General features: G+C 35.4%; 2 protein-coding genes across 5 annotated transcripts in view; one reads left to right on the top strand and one right to left on the bottom strand.

Moving 5' to 3' along the window:
• Positions 1 to 18,121, top strand: part of bru3 (CUGBP Elav-like family member bruno 3) — a 250,638-nt gene extending 232,517 nt beyond the window's left edge. For 2 of the 4 annotated variants that reach the window (XM_089635791.1, XM_089635795.1), the window contains 8 exons: positions 1,457 to 1,600; positions 3,842 to 4,034; positions 4,940 to 5,104; positions 5,765 to 5,890; positions 8,258 to 8,335; positions 9,722 to 9,898; positions 10,379 to 10,573; positions 11,097 to 18,121. In XM_089635791.1, the coding sequence (XP_089491917.1) occupies positions 1,457 to 1,600; positions 3,842 to 4,034; positions 4,940 to 5,104; positions 5,765 to 5,890; positions 8,258 to 8,335; positions 9,722 to 9,898; positions 10,379 to 10,506 (1,011 nt within the window). In that variant the 3' untranslated portion in view covers positions 10,507 to 10,573; positions 11,097 to 18,121. The remainder of the gene's footprint in view (positions 1 to 1,456; positions 1,601 to 3,841; positions 4,035 to 4,939; positions 5,105 to 5,764; positions 5,891 to 8,257; positions 8,336 to 9,721; positions 9,899 to 10,378; positions 10,574 to 11,096) is intronic. The other 2 variants (XM_089635793.1, XM_089635794.1) reach the window with 2 other exon arrangements.
• A 1,050-nt stretch (positions 18,122 to 19,171) lies between these two features.
• Positions 19,172 to 25,976, bottom strand: part of Parg (Poly(ADP-ribose) glycohydrolase) — a 60,523-nt gene continuing 53,718 nt past the window's right edge. The window contains exons 12-15 of the mRNA XM_089635796.1: positions 24,155 to 24,342; positions 21,840 to 22,083; positions 20,938 to 21,098; positions 19,172 to 20,595 (exon numbers count right to left, since the gene is read on the bottom strand). Of these exons, the coding sequence (XP_089491922.1) occupies positions 20,077 to 20,595; positions 20,938 to 21,098; positions 21,840 to 22,083; positions 24,155 to 24,342 (1,112 nt within the window). The 3' untranslated portion in view covers positions 19,172 to 20,076. The remainder of the gene's footprint in view (positions 20,596 to 20,937; positions 21,099 to 21,839; positions 22,084 to 24,154; positions 24,343 to 25,976) is intronic.

Consider the following 25,976-nt stretch of genomic DNA (forward strand, 5'->3'; position numbering starts at 1 on the left):
CAAATTGAACACCCACCACTTTTTTGGAAAGCGTTTGGAAAAAGGGAGGCCTGAGTTTTAAAAATCCGTGCATCAGTGTTACGATACATGTATACATTTTTTTTTTCATTCACTTTTCACAGTCAAACAAAAGACAATTAAACTGAAGAAAAGTATGATAAAGTTTGGTAATCTAAGTGAACACTATTTATATCTTGCCAATATGTAAATATTACACCTTTATAAGTAGATTTTATTATGATCATCTTTATTATAATGTTATTTCCGCCTTTGTAAATATAATCATTTTTCACTATTGAATTCATTTCACCATAATATTCATACCATACTATTTCTGTTATTTCATATCCATATTGAGTGCCTGACAAATCTTTTATCCAACAAGTAAATCAAGCAATGTTTTAGAAACGATGTGCATTATTAGAATTTTCCTTTAGATATAAAAGTTTTTTCAAAATTACAGTCATACCGCGACATTCGTAGAGCTGATCGACAATTTTAACAACATTTTTACCACACCTTGTAACATTTTATTTTTACGTTAGTAGTTTCAATTTAAAGAGTAGATAATATATATTTTTGGTACTAGTACATTTTTCATTTTTGGGAAGTAATACAATCAATATTAATTCATAGTTTTAAATCATAAATCATTAACAATAACTTGTTAACGTTGATTATTGATTGAAAATTTTATTAACGGGGTATGACTGTAACGTTTCCCTGTAGTGTCCTTTTAATCTGTACTGCCTACACATGGAAACTAAAGTATTCTTTGACCTCCGTGGCAAAGTGGTGATATCCTAGACTCTTGAGGTCTTCAGTCAAAAATACCGCGAATTGTAAACCAAGATTTGTCAATTTGAACGTAAAGTAAAATAATAAATTTTAAATTTTCTTTATATTTATGGATATTGAGCAATGTTGCGTTTCTTCTTTCAGCTGTTTTTTGTATTCCTGATAATGGACACTGCAAAGTATATAAAACGTTAGCTCAGTAACGAGGACAACCAACAATAAGCCTTGAAAATCTGATGACCAATCTAAAATGAATATATTGTATTCATGCTAGGGTTTGTGAAAGAATGCGATGGTTATAACTATAGTTTTAACCAGATTTGAATACCCAATTACTTCCCAATCTTGCTTATTCGTCTTCTGTATTTACCCTACCCACTTCATTTCCTTCTGCTTCAAATATTCCTAAATATCGGTAGTCCCACCGGCTCAGGCCGCTCAAGATGTGAATATTTCTGTTCGTATCGTTTCTATGAGGGATAAGTTACAACTGATCAATCAGCTGTATGCCTTTATGTCATAAATGAATCTCAAACATTGATTTTCATGTATTTAGTGAAAACTTTTATGCTTTCAGAGATGAGTGATCTTATCTCCTTTTTCAAAAATGTTAATAAAAATGATAGAACTTTTAAATGAATCTTGTGTTTTCTTGCAGGGTGCGTCGTCCAGCCTCGTAGTGAAGTTTGCAGATACGGAGAAGGAGAGACAGCTGCGTCGCATGCAGCAAATGGCTGGCAATATGAGTCTACTCAACCCTTTTGTCTTCAACCAGTTTGGAGCGTACGGTGCCTATGCCCAGGTATGAAGAATATTTAAATAGAACCTGAATTTACAGCAAATTTTATTGAAACAAAATCACATATTCATCATTCCTTTATTGAGTTCATAATTATATACATATAGACTCTATAAATATAGAGAGTGTAACAGCACGACTTCGAAGTAGTTTAATCAGCCAGGGATTTCTAAGCATATTTGGAGTAAAAAATTTAGATGTCATTTTGAAGTCCGATGATATATTTTTTAATTATTTTTTTTTCATCACACATTGCCACTATTAGACTATTATCACACATTGTCATTAGGTTTCGACCGAGATTCGAACTCGGGACCTCATTTCTACACGAGAATAATGCATCTGCACAACTATTCTATAGAAACCTTTTAAGATACTGTCATTAGGTTCCAACCGAGATTCGAACTCGGGACCTCATCTCTATACGAGAATAATGCATCTGCCAACTATGCTATAGAAACCTTTTAAGATACTGTCATTAGGTTCCAACCGAGATTCGAACTGGGACCTCATCTCTATACGAGAATAATGCATCTGCCAACTATGCTATAGAAACCTTTTAAGATACTGTCATTAGGTTCCAACCGAGATTCGAACTAGAACCTCATCTCTATACGAGAATAATGCATCTGCCAACTATGCTATAGAAACCTTTTAAGATACTGTCATTAGGTTCCAACCGAGATTCGGACTGGGACCTCATCTCTATACGAGAATAATTCATCTGCCAACTATGCTATAGAAACCTTTTAAGATAGTGTCATTAGGTTCCAACCGAGATTCGAACTCGGGACCTCATCTCTATACGAGAATAATGCATCTGCCAAATATGCTATAGAAACCTTTTAAGATAGTGTCATTAGATTCCAACCTAGATTTGAACTTGGGACCTCATCTCTATACGAGAATAATGCATCTGCCAACTATGCTATATAACCTTTTAAGATACTATCACTAGGTTCCAACTGAGATCCGAGCTCGGGACCTCATCTCCATACGAGAGTAATAAATTATTAATAAAGTCAATTTGACGAAAATGTAAGAAAGATAAACTGAAAACACAAAAAAAAAAGATTTTAATTAAAATTAATTGACAACCTCCTTCCTTTGGGTTGGGTTATTATTATTATTCATATCGGGTTATTATTATATAATATTCATGTCAAAGATTAAGGCTTCACGTAAATTCAAAATATTAAATAACATCTCAACTTGGAATTCTCGGTTCAAAAAAGTAATTTTCATTTGAATAATTCGTATAAAGCATACAAAGCTACCAAAGAAAAGCGTTCTTGCCCCCATAGAAAATTAAACATTCCAAGGAAACTCAATTTCGTATTTAAAATTTCATCGGTTTACGAATTGAAAATTTCCTTTGCCATATATTAAATTGGGGCCTTTCCGAAAGTATAAATCATAACTGCGCAAATTTAATGAAATAATTTCAACCAGTAAACGATTCTGAATGTTAACTTTGCCAGATATTCGGTTGAAGATAATTATAGCCGCTGCAAGTATTGGATTTCAGTAAATATTCCCGACATTGAAAAGGGGATAGTTTTACTTATAATTACTTTAATTTTAGTTTGAATGCTTTCCGTGAATCGTTTTCATTGAAACTATTGCAAAACAAATTATGATAATATAATAAAACCGTTCGGAGAGTTGTATCAACAGTCAAAACAACTGAACTGTTACTGTTTGGAGTTAGATTGCTTGACAAAGAATATCAGTGAAGATGCTAAGCATTTACTCGTCAAATAATGTTAGAATCTCTGCTCTACATTTTCTTTGAATCGAAATTGAAAAACAAAACCCTGCAATCCAATCCAATCCGGCAATCTTTTGAGACGTTTGTATGAAAATTGTTTTCATCTTTTATCAGTTGACGTGCGATTCACTGAAAGCTGGCAGTTTTCACAATCATTTATATTAATAAATCCATGCAAGGCGGGTTTGATTTATGAATGAATTTTCATGGGAAATATTCATAATGAACTGTTTTCAGTTAAAAAAGGTTTTCGTTTAGAAAATATTTACATTACCTTATTTCCTTTGAGGAAATACATAATGAACTTTCTTTTGAGATAGTATTTAATATTTATGTTCACAGATACATTCAGAGAAAACTATTTAATTTAAATATATATTTAATTTTTGTAATTAATTTAACAGTTTGAAATCCCCATCTCATGTGCATGAATAGTCGAAAAACCATATAAAATATAACCCGCACAGCAACAGGACATTCCCTATTACCAGATGGCGCCCAAGTTCAATGCGGAGATGTGCGACGACGCGTGGCTGCAGCAGCAAGCGGCCCTCATGGCAGCCGCCACCGCGCAGGGCTCCTACATCAACCCCATGGCCGCGCTGGCCTCCCAGCTGCCGCACGCGCTCAACGGAATGCCCAACTCCGTCGTGCCGCCCACGTCAGGTAATATCATCACTTTACTTATTTATTACATGACTAATTGACCATCGTACAATTTCCTGTCCTTAAATGTGTACTGCTCGCTTACCTTCCTTCTCACCTTCTCAAACATCAACATCATCATACGATCATAGTGCTACATTCCATAGTCTAACCAACTATCGTACCATTTCTTCCCCTTAAATGTCTACTGCTCGCTTACTTTCCTTCTCTTATTCTAAAACATCTGCATCATCACAGTGCTGTATTCCAGAGTCTAACCGGCCATCATACCATTTCCCACCCTTTAATATTACACTCCTCGCAATTAAAGCCTTCTCAAACATCGGCATCTTCATAAAGCTGAATACAAGAATTTTCGTTTGACCTTTTTCCAATAGTTTTGATTCTCCGCCGGTCTCTATCAATATTCATCACCAGTCCTCAGAGCTTCCTATCCTACTCGATTCGGGATCTTGACATGTCTTGACTCTTGATTTTCTCCCGTTATACTTCTTTCTTTGTACATCCAGTGAATGTGTCCAAGCAGTTCGGTTACTCTTTTCATAACTCTTTCCTGACGCTTGCACTGCCCTTATTTCACTCATCATCATTAGTCACCCATGGTTTTGTCAGACACACCTTGGTTATGTCTTTTCTACGGCATTCGGTTATTCTGCCTCTGGTAGTTACAAACCTTTATTTATCTGTCGGTTAAATTTGTAAAGTCTCGTATTAATAGTAAGCCAATGAATAGCACATCAATCAGTATTTATATTGGCTGAATATAAAATCTAGGGAGTCAAACGAGTCTGTCTAATCTAACTCGTTGTCCTGTCCATGTTGCCATTCATGTTCATGTTAATGAAAAACCCATTAATTTTCAGAATTTTCTCACCGTCATCAATAATTAACTAACGTTTCCCTAGGTCTGGCGATAGGCACCGGCGGTGGTCAGCCTCTGAACGGCACCCTACCCTCCCTCCCGTCCCCCACCATGCCCACCTTCAACATGGCTGCGCAGACCACCAATGGTCAGCCGCCTCCGCAGGAGACGGTCTATACCAACGGGATCCACCAAACCTTCACAGGCCGTAAGTACCTCTTATTGCAATGTGTAGACCTTACAGTTCCGCCATTCCGTACATCATAAGTAAATTTAATGGCTGCAAGATACGTTTCAGAGTTATCCCGAAACAATCTTTAAAGCGTAGCGTCAAAAAAACCTCGCACTAGGCTAGGACCCAGGGTTTGGGTTTCTAGAAGATCCCTAAATATGTTTTACTGGTTGGTTTGCGTCATCCAATCGATATGAATAAACTTTGGACACTAGTGCTCATATATTATTATCTATCTGCCACACAGTATCAAGAGATTCTTCTAATCAATTATATTACTATATCTGCAATAACTTGAACAAATTGAAAGGGCAGCAAATATGAGGAAATCGAACTGATTGATATTCCAGACTGTTGGAAGACGAAGTAAAGGATCACACGCCTTATTATGGTTTCGAAACTATGTGACTGATTCGATGGCAGCTATGCCGAGGAGTCCTGGTCTGCTGTCTGCGGGGAGAAGATTGCCTCGATGATAACTTGCTTCGATACATTAGCAGAATAAATGGTTAATTAAGTAGAACTTAGGTGAGGTTAGGATCATCCAAACTCAAATAAACAACATAATATTTAACCCATATACCGTGTGCAAAAGTAACGTCTTGAAATCTTCGGTGTCGTAAAACCTAAGCCTAGAACTGTACCTTCCAGACCACCCCGAGCTGATCTCCGCGGTGCCCGTCACCGCCCAGGGACTTCCCAATGGCGAGGCCGCCCTGCAGCACGCTGCCTACCCCGGAATGCAGCCCTACCCTGGAGTCGGTGAGTCCGCCCTACCAACTGATTACTACAGATTAATTACATGTCGCTTGGTGTCTATATGTCTTTTTTGCGGGCTGGGTTACCTGTGACTTTTCTGCTGAACTGGTATACTTTTGTTCAAACTCAGTAAATCTACCCATTGTTAATTCAAATGACCGTTGAATAACTCTTTATTTTTATCATTTTTAACCTGTAAGTAATTCATGCTACAAAGGGTTAAGATTAACGTTTCTATTTTCTACACGAAATAGAAAATAATTACAAAAATCGTTTACATAATGCATTTTAAAATTGCACTACATATTATTTTTCTTTTTTTTTGCTGCGTTCTTATTTTACCATTTGGGCTCAGCGGCTCGGGAAATTTACAATAAAAAAATAATAAAATCACCCCCAAATCATTTCAGCGAAAAATCACAGTCTCAATCCAAACGTTAAATATTATTTCTTTGAATTCGTCATTTCTGAAATATTAAAAATTTTATCCAAGCAAACAAAAGGTTCTTACATAGTGGAAAAATCGTAATAAAAATTTCGTGGCTGATCACCATTGCAATATGTTATTTGAAATCTATGCCAACATTTTACACCCCTCATTACATAGATGAATCTTGTATTTGGTATTTGGTTTACCGAAAATTGGCAAACCAAAACAATATTTACCCGAAAATAATATACCCGATAATAATAATAATAAATCGGGGACTTACTTAAATGATTAAGTAACCCTGCGGAGCTTATTTGCTTTTTCGTAAATTCTCCGTAGGCCAAAGAATATAATAAACATTTGTAGGAAAAGGTTCTGATTTTCTTTTATGGATACCTTAGTAAAACAACGGCCCTTGACGTCTGATGTGTAACGAATATAGTTCCGACTCCTTTCCAAGTGGAATAACATGTTTTCTCATTTTTAGTTCGCATTAAACTTTATGATTTTTTTTGCGATTTTATTATCGTCTTGTGGATCCGTCATAAATGTTAAACATAAATAAATATATAAGTGTTTTGCACTCGTATTTACGTTTCTGTGTCGTAAATCCGAGTTATGGGTGAATTGCCATATTATATGGGAAACACTGCTCCAAATGGCACAAATAAAACATACAAATATATCCCTATATTGATATTTGGTTTAACGACGATAATGTGGGCGAGATTTCATTTAATAAGATACTATTATTTGCCATCAAATGGCATTAAACGCCGGAACAATATAATATTATCTTTTGTTCGTACGTTACTATCTCTTCTGTGGTAAGATAGAATAGTATATATTTTATTACGAGAGCAAAAATGTAAAATAACTTTACTGTTAAGTGTTGATTGTATTCGATTAGTTCAGGCTGTATTAAACCTGCATGTTACCATAGTAAAGCCTTTTGTTTATATTTATTATGGTCACATCGCGATGTTAACATTTCTGCACTTATAGGTATATTATTACTACCTACAGTATTTGGAAGATATTTATTATTGAGTGCTGAATATAATGTTCTCAATTATATTTTATATGTTCGCATGTTGATTGTTAAATATAAAAGTTAATACAGCATTGTTTACATTTATTAATGAAATCGGCAACATTAATGACAAACGAACGAAGCTGTATAACATTATGTAAGCCCATTTAATGTCTCTTTCGTCGCGTCGTTTTGATTGAAAACAATAAATTCAATATATTTGGTAACAATTTCATTGAAATTTTTGTTCGGATCGCCTTTAAAGATTAGCTCCCGAACAAAAAACAACTCAAAAGCATATCTACATTTCTGTTTTCACATTACAAAATAATTGTTAAAAAATTTTAAGATTTTTTTCTCAAAACCTAACTAACTTCACAATCCAAGCATCCTAAAAAACACATCAGGTACCTGTCAAAAACTAACTCGTATAAAATTTCATCTTCAATTTTAAAAGTCAAGTAGTTTGGGCACAGTGCCAGAGCCTCGCGGCTGATGGTGAAATAAAGGAGCTTTTGATAGTGCATAAATAATAAGTATTGTTGGCAGGGCCGTATTTAGAATCCTTAGACCCCGAGACTGAACCTGTGGTGAAGGCCCTAGGGAATTAAGAATTTTCCCATAGTATTTTCGTATCCTAGAGGGGAGGTGGCAAGATAATTTCAGATAAAGAATTTTCTGGAATATTTTCGTATCCTGGGGAGGTGGCTCTAAGTCATGGGGGCCATAGTTAGTGTTACTGCAGCTTTGGTAGTCTGTGCTTAAATATGGCCCTGATTATTGAGGAATATAGTACTTTAGAGGTGAAAATGCTATTTCATGTGTCTGTTAAATGTGTGTAATGTGCACGTGCGATGGGAAGAGTATTCACTTGTTATGGTGTCATGATTGTAATAATGTTCGGCAGCATATCCGGCGGTTTATGGGCAGTTCCCGCAGCCCATCCCTCCGCCCCTGTCCACCATCGCCCCGGCACAGCGAGAAGGTAAGTTGAAGCCCTCAACGTCAACACAATTTCCTCAATACACACAAACTTTCAAACAACACTTCAAACAGTTGCAAAGCTGAAGGACTACTCCTGATTGCGCTGAAACGGGAGTATGTCATCACCCGCTGTGGGATTCTGATTAAATAATATTATCTTTTGCAATTTATAACTACGCAGGCTTTCTTTGATAAAAAAATTCTATTAAAATCCTTTGAATCAAGCGGAAGAAACGGCTTTGTAAACTTCACGTAATATTTCAATTTCCTACTTTGAAATAAAGTAACCCAAGATTGCGACAAGATAAAAATAAGTATAAAATCACCCGCCTCGCTACACTAAAGACAAATTAATTTGTCAATGAACGAAGGATTATTTTGAAGAAAACGTGCAAGCTTTATTAGTTGATTAGGCTGAAGATCTTCACCTATTTCAAATGAAGTTGTCGATCAATGATCATGATCAGTGTGATGTTCAATTTGACTTGGCGATGAGACCACTATTATTACAGCATTTTCCATTGATGTTTCGATGTTTATTTAGATGTTTTTGTGTGATTTATTCATGTGCACCATGTATTCATACTGTCTATGTGTTATATGTTTCTTTGTTTTAAACATGCTTAACTTTAAGGTATTTTTGTAAGAAACAATATTATTATTTTACTGGCGGCAGACCCGTGAAAAATCACAGGATATTATAATTCCAATTTTGGAAAAGATGATTAAAATAACTAAATTTTAAAATATTAGGTATTATTATAGGTAGGTCCCGAATCTACCATGGGTTAGAATTTTTCACACAATCAGTTCCAATTTTGAAAATGACACTTAAATTCAAAGCAAATCAGATTCTAGAGTTAATTAAACCCAAATTACAGACGCCCAACCGCGATTAGTATTTTTGGTTATTATAGCTTCGAATGGACATAAAATCCGTATTCTAAATCATTGTATGTACTATCAAGAATCCTTGGAAATCTAGATATTTTTAAAACAGGTTGGTACAAACAAATCACATACCCTCCCCTGCACATTAGATATCTGCCCTGATGATGGACACTGTAATAATACTGTCCGAAACGTTGGCTAAAGAGGGAGGTAGCGCAACGAGACAAATACCCCAAAAATTAATCATTATAACCCATACCCAGTTTAAAGTAATGGTTTATGTCAATACAAATTTAATACCAAAGATTTTTTAGTTCGAAGACACACTTACCGGTTTCGGAGGCTGGTTTTCGTCGGCCGGTGCCAATTTTTATTGGCAGTGTCCCTTACCAGTTTTAGGTTTCCTCTTTCAACCACAATTAGTTTTAGTTCCCAAACCTAGTTAATAAGAAAATTCATGTTGGTTTACTAGACGGATCTTGTGAGTTCTTTAAAGATTTTCTAATGTTCCCAGGCTGCTCAATCTCCGGGCCCGAGGGCTGTAACCTGTTCATATACCACTTGCCCCAGGAGTTCGGAGATGCGGAGCTGATGCAGATGTTCCTCCCGTTTGGTAATGTCATCAGCAGCAAGGTGTTCATCGACAGGGCTACCAACCAGAGCAAATGTTTCGGTATGTATTTATTCATTTTTTAACCTCTTAGGTTCGGTTTGGTTTTACAGGTTTCTCTCAAATATTATGATTCTTATCTAAGAATAAGTATAACTGGTTTAACCACTCAACTAGCTCCACGTCAATAACTATGTGTTATAAATAGCTCATATAATACGAAATAAAAATAGAAATAATTAAGTATTTTTAAATCTAAACCAAACCAAATGGAAAAATATCACCAACTCAATGTGTTTTTGTTGAGTTGTAATTTTTGATCGGGCGCCTAGTGCCAACATCCCATCTCACCAATGTTGGTGAAATAAAATTAAAGTACCTAAAACAAGAATAGTGTTGTTGAAAGAACCGTCTCAAAATGATACATCAACAAAATGACCTTTTAACCATTCCAGAGAAGAAAATTGTATGGTAAAATCTTTTTAAATAATAGGCAACACATTTGCATTCAATATTGGAACTAATGAATATGTTTTTGTTCAGGATTTGTGTCATTCGACAATCCGACCTCAGCCCAGGCGGCCATCCAGGCCATGAATGGCTTCCAGATCGGGATGAAGAGGCTGAAGGTCCAGCTGAAGCGGCCCAAGGATGCCAACAGGCCGTACTAACCCCATCCCCTCCCCCCGCCGTCTGTTGGATCGGCACAAGCGCAACAGACAAACCCTGGAACTATAGGTAACCTAACCTAACCTTAGATAACACCATGACCCCTCCTAACCTAAAACAAGACATGAGATTAGATAACCTAAACACGTCATTTCCCCTCTGTTCTCTTGACACAAGCGCAACAGACAAACCCTGGAACTATGGGTAAGCCCTAACCTTGCCTTAACATAACTCAACCTAAGCACAACTCATAACCCATCATGACCTAGTCTAAATAAAACACCACATTACATGACATTATTTCCCTCCTCCGTACTATCGGCACAAACGCAATAGGTAAACTGAAACTATAAGAAACATCTCTCTTTCTCTTAACTCAACCAAAATATAGGTAACATATCATAACCAAAGCAAAGCACAAACCACATAACCTAACGTGAAATTACAGTGGGATAGTCAAACCATGCTTACTTTTTGGATCATTTAGTTATAAAATCACCACAAGAACGCTTATTTTAAATTTTACCCAGCCTAACCCAGAATATCTTACCGAATGTGTTTGAGTGACCTTTAATTGAATTTGTTGTTGCAGATAATCGAAGACCAACCAAGGAGAAATCGAGGTCAATATTTTAACAAAATTATAATAAAATGTACAACTCGCACACTTCCATTGGCGATGCGTGTGTGTGTTACTGTGTACGCACGCCACTGGTTAAGTGTGTCGGTTACTGAAAACTGCCGAATTAAATTCTGTTTAGTAAATTTTGTCGGCAGGTGTATTTATAATATCACTGACCTTAAAGGAATTTTAATTGGTAATTAAATTTTAAAAATATATATCAAGTAAAAAAAACAGGCCATTTTGGTAAGTATACTAGTTAGATATATAATACCAAAAAGCAGCTTGTAGGAAAGCTTCATTCTTATCATTATTATAAATTATTAAACTATTGATTATTATTATTATATAAAAATTGATTGATTATTATTATTATTATCACAATATATTATATTCTCATAATTGATAAACATACTATAATAACTAATATCTTAGTCATATTGTACTTATTGATTACAATACTTGCTCTGTGAAGGAAGTATTTCTTGTACTTAAGCCAAACTGCTATAAATTATGGAAAATTATATAAAATATAAAGCAAACTTACTGTAATATATAAAAAGGGTTTCTAGTCAACTCAACACGAAGATGAAAGCAACAGTTGGTTCATTAACGTGTGATATAGTATCGCGCGGCATACCTTGTGTTTACCCTCCAATATGGTTAAGTTCTAATTAACTTCGACTTGTACATGTCATGTCATGTTCGTTGAAAATATCACATTAATGAACTGAGCTGTTATCAAATGTTGGGAATAAACAAAATGGACTTTCGAAAAGAGCATCTATTTTGTTAAGTATTATATAATTATGGGAGTAGTAGATACAGATGGCTGAGATAAGAAAACAATTTTGTACATGAGTATCTTAGTACAAATTTTGAAGATTTTCGCTTTAATACCATGTTTACGTCCTAGAAGTTCTCATTTCACTCCAAAATGAAAGGAAACACTAAACTTGTTCCATGCCTCCGTGTTTAGTTTGTTGTGTCGAGAGACCCTCTAAGACTTCAGCGAGGCTTGGCTCCTGAACACCTGGCTGAAGGATCAGTCAGGCCTCACTGACTTGGACATCTTCTGGCCCCGCTCGAGAAATTCCAAATGTGCTGTGATAAACCAGAGTTGTACAAGCCGTTATGTCTTCTCGTCTGTGTGTAAATGTTTGGTGGTGCAGTCAATTGTGTCACCCCAAGGGGTCACTCCTAATGTTATTTCCCTTACAATGTACCTTGTAAGTGTCTATATACGAGTATATTATTGTTAGTCATTCTGTATAAATGTTATCCACGCCATCACGATGGGTTGTTTTCCCTCAACTTTCAGTCGACCCTCCGACCATAAACACAAGCATATTATGTACTAAACTATTGCCAAGCAGCAACAGCTGGAGCGACGTTCGGGGTGGAAAAGAGACACACAAAATATTGTTTATATTATTAACCAAAATAGTATAATATTTGTACTCAAATTTTAGACTTGTAATCAACAAAGTACCAATATAATAATGTAATACAATTTAAAGTTACGATAACAACTTACAAAACACACGTACTAGAAATTTAGTCAAAAACCATAGACGGTCTTGAATTAAATTAGAATAAACCAAAATTTAAAAAAAGAACTTATCATTATCGGGGCGTGATTTTTAAAATCGCGGTAAATTTAAAACCGTATTAAAAAAATTAGATAATATAATTGGATAGGTGCTGTCGGTGCAGATGTTATTGAACAACCCGAGTGGAGACAGTGTTGTTAGAAATTACACCCAGGCGAGAAGCATTGGATAGCTGAGTAGGAACACAGAACAGGAGGCGGGAGCACAAGAGGCGAGATGCAGGCAGTATAGAGGAGCACTAGACCTGTTAGGGTTAGGAGGCGAGCCAGTAGACTAAGAGTGCTCCAAGAGAAGTAGGAAGATAGGCAAGAAGAACGAGTCAGCGGTGGAAATTAAACTGCCCGACAGCTGCTAGTGAGCTAACACCTCTAGTCAAATATTTCGGCCAGAGATAGTAAAATAGAATATAATTTCAAGTAACAAAATATATAAAGTATTCTAGTTTTATTAACATAGCTTTAAGGGGATAAATTGAATAAAGCCACCGAGGTTTTAGCGTGACAAAGCATTATAAGGAACAATCTATCTTTTGCGTCATTCTATAATGACATAGCATAGTGCAATATGTTTTACCTTCAAATATGTATTTATTTAGTGTCCATAAAAATAGATTATTTTGCTGTTTGATTATTTGCGTACGGATTTAGAGGGGATTTATTTATTTATTTCAAATGTTATATTATTTATTTAACTTATTAAACTAGAAAAAGGTATAAAAGTATTTTTTTACATTTTCTTAATAAGTTTCTTCTTCTTCTTTTAATCGTACTAACAAGTAGGTATATAGCATTCCAAGCTTACTAACATTAACATTCCTTCTATCTTTATCAATTTCTCGTTTTTATACTGACTAGTAAATCTACAAATTTAGAATACAGTATAAATACTTGTAATTTATTTATATTAATTATTATCTATTTTAAATGTAGATTTTTCTCATTATCTACAGTTACTGGACTAGACGAATCTAGTAATTATGGAAAAGTTTAAAAAATACAAAATTATCTTATATGCTAGGCTAGGTCACTAATATTTTCGAGGCCAAAATGATATAGTAACGTATTTAACAATTGAAAGCGTGTTGCTACGGTGAACATTGGAAGGAAAGTGCGATTGGGCGCTAGCCGCTTGTCTGCTAAGGAAGTAACTGCTCGAAATGATTGTTTTAAAGTTCATTGAAATACCCCAAAAGAATACAAAATCGCGCAGTGAAGTGATTCTAGGATACAGGGTATGCTTTGCAATTATTTATGTGTAAATGTTTTTCATTCAATGGGCGTCATTAGAGCGTGCCGAATTTCTATATGCTCCACTTCTAGATATAAATTCATAAATTACGCATTTTCATATTTTGAGTATAAGGCTATAGGGAGGGGTATTGGGTAGCCAGAAAATAGGGACATAGAGAAAGCTCAACGAGCTTGCCGCATTGTCAAACACACTACTTCACTCACGTACAGACGTGTTATACACTTACACCGTCTCAACTTATCCGGAAAAGGGCACAACCTTCACAATGTAAGCCTTGTAAGACATTGCATAAAAATTAGCTTCAAACAAACAAACAACCATGCCATTCACTTTTGTACAGAATTTGCTATTGTAAAATACATACATACTAAGAGGAACAAATACTTAATCAATAATTTAAGATAGTCCGGGGTAGGTGCACTGTATTCATATTCAACAATCAGACAGACTATACAGGTTACTTAGTGGAGAAGGTGGAAGGTAGTTTCTAGCAACTGACTATTATATTACTAAATCTGTTACTCTATTTAGGTGTACCACGGTACTTCTGGCTACAGACAGACTCAGGTTACTTAGTGGGGAAGTTGGACGGCAGTTCCTGGTCACTGGGTAATGTAACCGTTACTCTATTGAGGCTTACCACGGTACTTGTTGTATCAGACAGACTATACAGGTTGCTTAGTGGCGAAGTTGGACGGCAGTTCCTGGCCACTGGGTATTATAATGACTTCAACTGTTACTCTATTGAGGTTGCAGTATCAGAAAAACTATACAGGTTACTTAGCAGGGAAGTCTAGCCACTGACATTAAAGGAGTCTGCCCACATAACCGGAGCATACCATAACCGTGCTAAGAACGAATTAGGCACGAAAAGAAACACAACACGCACTACTATGCCCACCGCAACGGATCGACAGCTTTCTATGCCTGTATGTATGTATGCACAGTGTATCGCCACCGGCAAAATATTCGAGCTGTGGATTTGTTGACAGTCCGCTCATGGCACGGTACTGTGTTTGTCGGTGACAGAACGGTCTACTGGGCGTTGTTTCATATTAATTCATAAAAAGAATATTCAATACGGTTACGGTCATGGTATGATACGTTGTAGTGGACAGATGTAAATGACTACATCTGTTTGTCTATTGAGGTGTACCACGGTACTTCTGATTTCAGACAGACTATACAGGTTACTTAGTGGAGAAGTTGAACGACAGTTCCTGGCCACTTGGTATTATAATGACTTCAACTGTTACTTTATTGAGGATGCAGTATCAGAGAAACTATACAGGTTACTTAGTGGGGAAGTCTAGCCACTGCCACTGACATTAAATGACTACATCTGTTACACTGTTACTCATGGAAGTATCTCTAGTACCTACCTCTGTTAAGTAGGACACGAGTGGGCTCTTTGCCCTTTTATCTAAATATAGAATAACTCGAAATATTATTGCAGGAGAAGGATGTAGACTAAAATTAATGCATAACCTTATAGAAAAATTAAAGCTTTCTAAAATAAATTGAATTTAATGTTATGACAAATATCATTGATGCTAATTTTGTATGAAATATAAGATGACATCTCATTAAGAGAGAAGTGTATATGTATTGTAACAATTACCATACACTTTTATGGTTACATTACATTGTTAAAGGAATTATTTATCTGCCAGCATTATACTGTTTCATCACCTACCAAATTAGAGTTAATAAACACGCGGAGATGCGACGAAAGTCATCCTTCCTTACCCTCATGCTGACTCTAGCTGAATTATTAACTGTATCATCGTTGATTGATATTCTGGAACCATAAATTAGAGCTTTTATATATCTCTAGACAGATTTAAATGTATCGATAATAAGCCAAAATTTATATCTAGTCATATTTATTTTCATATTAAATTACATTAAAAGTAAGAGATTTCTTTTGGCACAAACTTTATTTATCAAAGCACAAAACTATAAGTGAATATCCAGAGATATCTTTAATTTATTATTGCTTTTCATACATTTTTTGCTTGGATTTGATATTTATTTATGTAAGAATATTAGGTTATAAAATAGAATATTAGTGGCAAGGAATCACGGATGAAACATAGACATTAATTGCAAGTCAGTTTTCATAGATAAATTATTTTCACTGAATTCTATTAAACATAAATTACGCATCAGAATAATGTTCCTGTTTACAATTATGATTGCCAGAGTTGCGGCATTTTCAGTAATAAGGATATAAATATACTAACCTAACCTAACTACTAACTACTAACCTTACTCAATGATCAGGCTCAGTTCCTGGCCTATTGAAGTCATGATGTCATTTATAAGTCGTCCTTGAATATGTCCGCAGCCTCTGAACACTATCATCTTATTATTATGTCATATTACCTCGTCTTTGTCTTTGCTAATTATCTTTAAAAATCAGTTTAATCATGTTATATTTATAAAATTTATTACAAACATATTTCAATTTTATTCAATTCCATTTCCATTATAAAATATCTTAAAATATTCTAAAGTCATAAAAACTTTGCACAATTTTATTCAAGAATTTTCATTGATTTACATTGTAGTTACCGTTTTAATTATAAAATATTAAATTGGGGTAGTTTGTTATTCAAATATTTATACATTGGTAGTTGGGGACAGGGGTGCGATGTATTACACAAAGTTTGACCTTTTGCATGCCCGTTTTTATTTTATTCAAATTTACCTTGTGTATATTTACTTAAACTTTAAAAAATAATTAATTATTTACATTATACAAACACTAATTTACGTTTAGCAAGCTAGAATTGTAATGAATGATAATAAATAATTTTAATTATATTAAAAAATATGTTTATTATTGTTTTCCTTTCACCGTACCTTGATTTTACTTCCCTTAGATTTTAATCAAAGTCAACAATACTGTTCTTCAATTATGTGCGATTGTGGTATAGGTATAGGTAAGAGGTTTAATACCGGTGGCGTCATGTTACAAGATACTACCGACATCTGTTTTTCCTTCTTCATTATACGATACCTTTCTACAGCCCCTACAACCGAGTGGCGATATAGTTCCCCTGCCTTTAAACTGTACAGACGGGGGCGCTCTTGTGAGGTGACAAAAATAAAAATAAATAAAGAAGACAATAACATTAAGTCAGTTTCATCGCAGTTCACGGGAAAAAAATATTAATTGCATCATCACACTTCAAATTTATTCAAACCACTAAACAACAGATACCGAGAAGTGTTTCTATGTATTATATTGATTCTAAATAAAAATGTTGTCACTAGTTTATATAAAACCTTTTGAATCCAATGCCCCAGATATAACCCAAAGAAATTGATTGTTGTTAATAATTAATTGTCAACAAAGAATTTCGATATTTGAATGTTTGACCACTTCCACAAGAAAAAATGGAGCTTAGTTCAGACACAAGGACGTGCACCACAAAGCACATCTATCAGTTTACCTATTCAATGGTTCAAATCAAATATCTTTTCAAATCAACAAGAAAGATAAAAGATACATAATGCGAACCCTAGTGCTTGCAGTCGAAAAAATGTATAAACAAAGATGACGCAATAGAGCCAATAAAACTTTTAAGTTAAGACTAAATACAAAACTATGACCGGATGACATACGAAGACGTTTGAGTAAGTAGTGGGTAGAATGTGAATGACCTGTTCATTGAAATCTGCTCACTAGCTTCCAAAGAGCGTGAGGGTTATTTTAACGTCTGCACCCGGGTTTCGCAACCCACTCTCGCGACCCGGGTGCCGGAAAGGCAAGGCGAGCGAAAAGCATGAGAATGAATTTTGGGCATGAGGTCTCAAATCACTTTCTCGCGACAAACAAAAGGCTATGATTGTGGTTCCTCTTTCCAGTTACCGGAGACCTACATAGAACCGCTTCTTTTTCCAGATACTTTTGGAACCAGTTCCCGATGACGGGAAGGGTGATGAAAAAAATTATAAATTCACGCTATGAATATGTTACCTGCTGTTATGATTTGCACATAGCCTAATAAAACAATTAACACTGAATGGCAAATACAGTTTGGAAAACCATTGCAACCAGATAGTTTGAACGATCACTACCTAGAAAAATATTTACAAATCTCACCACAGGAACGCGGAAGATTTATTAGTTCCCAAAAACACACACCCTTGTGAGGAGGCGAAAGAGATCTAGCAGACCAAGGAACGCGGAAGCGTCAGTTCCCGTTCGATTGTAATCTGGGATCTATTTAAATAAATGGTACCTTTAACAAGCATAATTACAAAGAGCCTGTAACTTCCAGCATAAAATTGTTCCATGCAATAGGTTTAAGATTATTTTGTAATAATGCATAACTATATACTAATATATTCAATAAATGGTATATCAGTAATATCTGTGAATAATGTTTTCAATTGAGATGATTCCTTAAAATATGGCCTGTACCCACACCCTGTTTAACCCAAGATTACGAGTCTATAAAATGTCTGCTGGCAATCAGACACTATAGAATGGCCGAGGTAAATGTTAATATACATATGTGTTTAATCTTTCCTATTTGCTCGCTCCCGATAATCCAACTATCTCACAAATAGAACAGTAAATGTTATTTATCATAACCTCGCCAGAATGTAACACTGCCTATGTCAAACGAAAGTGAAAGTAGCTGGGTGATGGGTAATCGGGTTTCATGTTTTCACGCGCCCATAAAACTCAATCAATAAAAGCGGGTTTTCGCCACCAGCTCACAACCCGGGTTGTGTACAACAATTGATTGACACAGCTCTAGTTTGAGTGGCATTTGTGCAAGTTTTAAAAGATGGAGACTTCTAGCAAAAGTGTCACACGGGCGTCCCAACTGTCTGGAGCCAATGAGACTATGGCATCCTCAATCGTGTTATATTGTGAGGTTGCAGGTAGTGGGGAGAGGAAGGAGATGGGGAAGAGAAAGGTGGGAATGTACCTATTCCTGGTCACCGAACATGGTTAACCTCTTGTAAGCCAGCATATCCTTAAGGATACTATTCAAAAATCATTTCCCAGAATATAATTAGGTTTACTTAAGGTAGATTATATACTATTTTCATAAATATAAAAACACATTATCTGGTAAAATGGTACAATTTACAAAAACATCAATTTGAAAAAACAAGTAAGTTATTAAAATTACAAAAATAGAATCAACTGGCGCACGCCGAAAATTTAGCATCGGCGATCAAGATGTTAAAAGACATTTCAAGCAACGTTTCGAATCTGAATGGTCGGGGTAATACTGACAAAGCTACCAATCTGAATTTTGCCACAAATATACTACATTTACATATTATTTTGAATTAATTAATTGTGAAACAACACAAATTAATCAAATATAATTTACTTACCTGTATTGTCATGGAACCAAATAAATAAACACAAATTTTAAGTTAATAAATAAGATTTATTCGGTACATTTGGTGAAATTTTCACTATTAATCTTCTCAATGCCTTAAAAAAATTCCTCGCTTCTTTCATACTTTTGTACCGTGTCATTTCAATAAATAAAATTTTTGTGCTGCAATAAATCATAATAATACCATCAAATAGACATTTAAATAAAAATACACAATCAGTTATAAAGCTGAAATATTAAATATTACAAAAAATTAGATTCTTATATAAAACTAGTTTGTGATGTACGTAGATGGCAGAAAAGGGTAGGTACTGTGACTTCTGATATTAAAGAACATAAAAAAGTATTTTTATGTTATTTTTACATACATATTATAAAAATATTTTTTCTAATTCCACTTTTTGTTCTGAAAAGTCCTGTGATAATACCAATTGATTTAATAATTTTTTTACAAAAATTTTAACTAGTCGTTCTGCAAAAATTGTAACTCATTGCCTAATGTTGATTACTCCGACTTGACAGCTCGCAACAGTCGCAACGCTCATAAACTCTGGTGGAATAAAAGGTACTTATCAAACATGACTTGACAGAATTAGCTGGACACAGACCAAACAAACAAATTTACAAACAGATGAAATGCAAAATGGTTATAAAGTAAAATTAACATTAATTTAGTTTTCTTTTAGAATTTTCAATTTGAAAATATATTCATTTTTCTTTTGGTAAACGTTGAAAATAATCAGAAATTCTACCGGGGCTGTTTTGTGGTTTACCTTCAGACTTTGTGGTTCTTTTTGTGCCGGCTTTAACATTCTTGTCAATTTTATTTTCTGGAGAGGTTACAGTTTTGGAGTGATCAACACTACTACTGCTATTTTGAGTTTCATTTGAAACAGTCTCAAAAAATGATAATGTTCCGTGTCTCTTCGTAGAGCTCCCTTGTAAATTTGTTAAATCGGTCTCATCCAAATGTGTTAGTTTGTCAACTAGGCTCGTGTTTGAGAATTTAATATTTTGTTTTGGTAAGGCTTTTTCCACATCGATAATACTATCACCAAGCTCCTCGTTACTCGCTTTATTTACGTCTGTTGTAACAGAATCCAAGCTGGCAAAGTCATCGTTTGCAAACATACTAGCCGTTATTTCGTCTTCTTCTAATAAGACATTACCACCAGTTACTGTGGAAACTGATGATTCCGCGTCACCTTTGTTTGCCTCTTCAGACGTCTGAAACAATCAATTAATTTGTAAGTGTAAGTTTAGAGACAGCAACACTCAAGGAATACAAAAAGGCTGTGAATATGTACATAGTAACATTTCACTTAATGCCGACCTTACAAACCTTCGGGCAATACCCGCCCCACAGCCAGGAAACTCTTGACAAATGAAATTTTTTTTAAATATTAATAGGCGATGTCATTATAAAACAGAATATCATCTGTAAAAAAAAATACGATCTACAGGGGGAGTATTTCTGAGACAAAAAAAAAATTAGTTGGTTGAATAAAGTATCATTATCATTAATATGCACATATTATATTATGGAAATGTGAAATCAATAGTATATACCTTTAATGATGTAAAAGGCTTTTTCAATACAGTTGTAATTTTTTGAAGTATTTGTGCGGGCTTGTTTTGTGAGTCTTTATGGAGCTGAAGAATGAAGGGATAAAGCTGATCTCCCGTAGCTTTTGATTTACTAAACTGGCATAAGTATTTGAAGAGGTCACCTGAAAAGTAATCATATTAAGATGCACTTTAGAAACAATACTCATTTGACAATAAAGAATATCATCAACTTTTTCTTTCACAAGAGTTCAAACTGCCCAGGGCCAGTGGAACTGTGGCAATGTTTTAGGGAGGCGGGTATAGATAACGCCATTTATTGGATAACCAATACCTCTGCCACAGGTCACCCCAAGTGGTTAGCTATGTTTGGTGACTTAGCAGGGGTGCCTGGGTTCATGGGATAAAAGTTTGTCCAGGTCTTGGCGGCAGATGCGTCTGGCCACCAACTGTATGGCAGGGCGGACCGGGAGAGACTGGTTGATGGAGACCTTTTGACCTCTCTAGCAGGACTCTCTCCGAACATCATCTTGCACCGCAGTGGGAAGGATAAATTAATACGCCCGTCACCGTCCACACTAACCCCCAGATTTCTATCCCCATCATTACCCCCTTTTTCTATCCCAGAACTTCTTCTCATTCCTTTCCTAAAAAGACCCACTAATCAGCCTCCCCAAAGATGACATGTATTGAGCTAATGTTAAAAAAAATACTCTTTTTTGGATAATGTTGTGAGGGTAACAGAAATGGGCATAATGGTGATGAAAGAGCAAGGTTGGAAAGTACCTACCTGAAGTCTTTCAACTGGTTTGCATTGCTAATATTATTTAAAATTCTTTCATAAAAAAATGCCTTGCGTTTGCTCATCTTTGATTGGTTAGTAAATAAAATAAAATCTTTCTTACCAACTGTGATATTCTGCCTCGAGAGAAAATTATACATGTTGTCAATACTATCGCGCAGTTGGGTATTATTGAAGGTGTAGTAAACCATCGGCCTCCGAGCCTTACAGCACGCCATCAACTGCAGAAGACACTTCAGGTGCGGAGAACCCCTGAAAGCGCCGCAGCCCCAGTTCCCCGTGGCCACCCCGGGCAATGATAGGCCGAGCTGGTCGGGATCTACAAAAGCGGAATACCCTACCCAAGCCTGTGGAGAAATTATACACAAAATATAAGATTGAATCGAACATCTAATCTTATATAATTTCCAAAACATTGAAAATGCTGCTCAGCTACACTAACATAAATACATTTACATAAATTTATCCATTTTCATTTTTTAATTTATCAGGCTAATTTTTTTTGCTTTTTTTTTTAACCAGAGAACAATTCAAATTTACACCTCTGTGAAACCAAAGGTTTCGACCGAAATTTGAGAAAAGATTATGAAAGTTTGTGAATTTTTAATAAATGAGGAAAAAATTAATACATATTTTTAAGTTCAGTAAAAACGTAAGAGGAGCCATTTTAAAAACTTTTTTAGATTTCATTAAATATTTTTTTAATTATATGTTTATTTTAGGGATGTAACGATACCAATACCAATATATCGGCCGATATAATCGGCAAGCCGATATATCTGCATCGTCGATATATAACAGCAGATATCAAGCGCGCGAAACGAACAGCTGCCGCTCTGTCGTAGCTTTAGATGCCCAAATATTCGATTTAACAGGATCCAAAGAACTATTGGCGCTGTAGCGAGAGAATAATCCAGATTATCTCGCTAATTGTAAACAACACGACCTACCTATCTACTTGCGAGTGACTACCTACTCGCGACGTCTAGAGCTACCTACGACAATACGTTGCGAGTTGGTCTGGCACACTACGCCAACTCACTAGAAGGTTCTAGCCTGTTGCCTGGGAATAATAGAAGCGCCAACGAAAGTTCCAGTAGGACCCAGACTGAGCGAGTGTCTCCGTTTTACCTGCGATCTCGCCTACCTACTGTTGCCGTCGGCCGTTCTGTATAAATGGGCCCGATGCAGCGAGCTGTCAGTCAGTCATCAATCAGCCGTCAGTTAACAAGGCTCAACGAGTGATAACCCGCGCACCTTCATCGCGCGAAGGACAATATTCCCGGCTCTGCTCGGATTCAATCATCGACTCCAACGGGATATCATCATAGCGCCCTGGTTCCAGCGCATCTGACCAGCGCTACATCTGGACCAGCATGCACCTAGACCACGCAGCTTCCTCCCTGGTCTACGCACCTCCCGTACAACCGCCTACAAGGTCCACCGCACCTTCGGCCTTCCCGTCAGCACTGGAGTACCTGAAGACCCACGTTCTTCGCCAGTTCCTGACCGTCAAAGAGTCCGGTTACCAGCAGCAGTGTCGACTCACTGACCCGCGCTTGACCAGCACATCAAGTCAACTCTCATCACGGCAAACTGACTCAATAAAACACTGTGACCTTCACTGCCGTCTTTTATTTGGTACCACCTCACAAGATCCCCAAAGCGCCATGAAGATAAATTCCCAAAATTAAAAATGCTTGCGCAAAAATACTTGTCCTCTCCAATGAGCTCAGTGGCTTCAGAACGTCTTTTTTCAACTGCAGGCCTGATACAAAATGATTTGCGTAACAGATTATGTACTGATAATTTGAATAAACTTTGTTTTCTTAACAAAAATCTACCAAAAGTAAATTTTAATTACTAACTTTATGTATCTTTCTTTTTTATAACTATGTGATTTATTTCATTCCAAACAAATAAATGCTATTTTTCAATTTAATTTCTGCATTTTTATTGATTATTTTCTTTCACACTCCTGAGGGCAATCAATATTGGCATCACTATCAGTATCGCCGATTATTTTTGTTAAGAATCGATATCGGTATCGTATCGGCAAAATCATGTATCGTTACATCCCTAGTTTATTTCTAATAATAAAATTTGAGAGCATATTTCATCACCTTTCATAAACAGTTTGTAGTTTTGGGATGCATTGAGAAATATTCCATTTATTTGGATTTAATTTCAAAGCAGAAATACTAACATCTTCTGACAGAATATGCCAGAGGCCTAAGGGGTTAATTACTTCCAATTTACTTTTGCTAAATACCTTATATTAAACATTTCCAGACTATCTAAAAGAGCTGATTGCTGATTAATATTGCTCGATAAAAGTTCTACACGTTAACCATAGAGAACAAAATGAATAAATACAAACTCCACACAACAACAAAAAGCAAACATTAATATTCTTACTTTATTTAATTCTCTGGTAATAAAGTCGAGCTGGTACTGATGTTTCCACACTCTGAAAGGGACGGCGTCAATAGCCACGATAGCACATCTCTTTCTGCCGCTTGAGTCTACGGGGGTTCTATCCTCATGATTACCTGACCACTGGAAATTGTCTGCATACCCTGTGTATGTGTTGAATTGTTCACAACCTAGAAAAATAATAAAATAACTACAGTGAAACCCCCTTATAAGGTTCGACTTAATTAGTTTAAGGCTTAGGCAGTTTAGTGCCAATCACTCCCGTGGGCGGACTGATCATATATGTAATATTAACAGCAAAAAAAATCTCCTGGCAGGTTATTCGCAATACTTGAATTCCTTAAGGCGATTTAACCAGCGGACGAGAATTCAAATTTCGTTAAAAGACGATCTCGCGATCGGACGTTTTTTTAGACCGAGACAGAAATACCGAATTCATTCCGCTGTGAGCCGTACACTCGCGCGGCAGTGAAAACTACAGCATGGTTCCGATGAAATAACAATTATTGTTGTTAAATTCTTGGTTGTAGCTTTCTTCCTTATAAGTAGTTACATACATATTTGTAAATTATACGTCGGAGTGCGTAAACATAAATAAATACAAATGCAGTTTGTTGACATGGTAGATATAAAATATGTAGGTATATAAATATACATTTAAAAAAAATTTCAAATATTTGTTTAATTTGTTTTTTTTTAAATATTTTACACGAGTTTTCCAAAGGTGAGTAAAAATCTTTTGTTTTACTTATTTATTCGTTTGTCCGAAAGGTATTACCGGTAAGTTTTATTTCTAATACTTATCTTCAAAGTATTACTTGATTTGATATGTATGACATTGAAAAGAGGGTTTATTCCTTACAACTGAAGTAGTTTATATATTAAAACTAGGTTTTATTTCCAACTATTTTCTACGGTACCTACCTACATATGTAGTTATGCGATTGCATAATATTGTATCGCTTTCATGTATTTGTTTTCATGATTAACGGAGCGACCTGACTCGTCTAATTTTCGAAATGTTATTAAATTCACGAGTAAAAATCATAGGTTTGTATGTCAAAAATAACCTTGTTTTTTTTTCCTAAAACAAGAAGCTCAATTCACAATATGACATTATGAAACTGACAAAAAGTAACACAAAAAACATTAAATTTGTTGAATTATACCAATGTAATAGTGAATTGGACAATAAAATAGAAATTATGAACAAAAAAAATGATTTGAATCGCACATCACGAATCGAAATTCATTTGGTTCGTGTCACTTTTTAACTACCAATCACAAACAGTTTCACGTACTTTGGCATAAGTTTTAACATTTATACATGAAAAAACGATAACAGACATAAACTCCTGTCCATAGTTGATTCTTTTCCCTGGAAATTAAACAACACAAAATTATCGCCAAATGTTATAAAAAATATGTGCTTATTCTGACTGATTCTTTCGAACGACCCTGTAGCATATAAGTACGAACAATGTACACGGATAATTAAATATCACTAACCTTTGTTTTTTCTGAAAATATATCTCCCACGTACGTTTTTGATGTCGTAATTTGTGCTATCTAATAAAACTTTTTTTCGAGGGTATTTTCCTCCTCATTTTTAAGCGAGGAATTTCTTTAAAATGTTATCAAGTAGACTGGCGTGGAATAGACGTCCGCTCGCCGCCCTGTCGCAGCGGGGAATGATAAAATTTCGGCTTGCGCCGGGGCAAGACACAAACAACAAACGCGAATCGAAATTAATTATTATTATATACTTTAAGAATATATTTTTTGGTCATAAATTATTTCTAAT

The sequence above is a fragment of the Hesperophylax consimilis genome, chromosome 9, assembly GCF_061612785.1.
Source record: "Hesperophylax consimilis isolate HC1 chromosome 9, BYU_Hcon_1.0, whole genome shotgun sequence".
In the NCBI taxonomy this organism is placed as follows: Eukaryota; Metazoa; Arthropoda; class Insecta; order Trichoptera; family Limnephilidae; genus Hesperophylax; species Hesperophylax consimilis.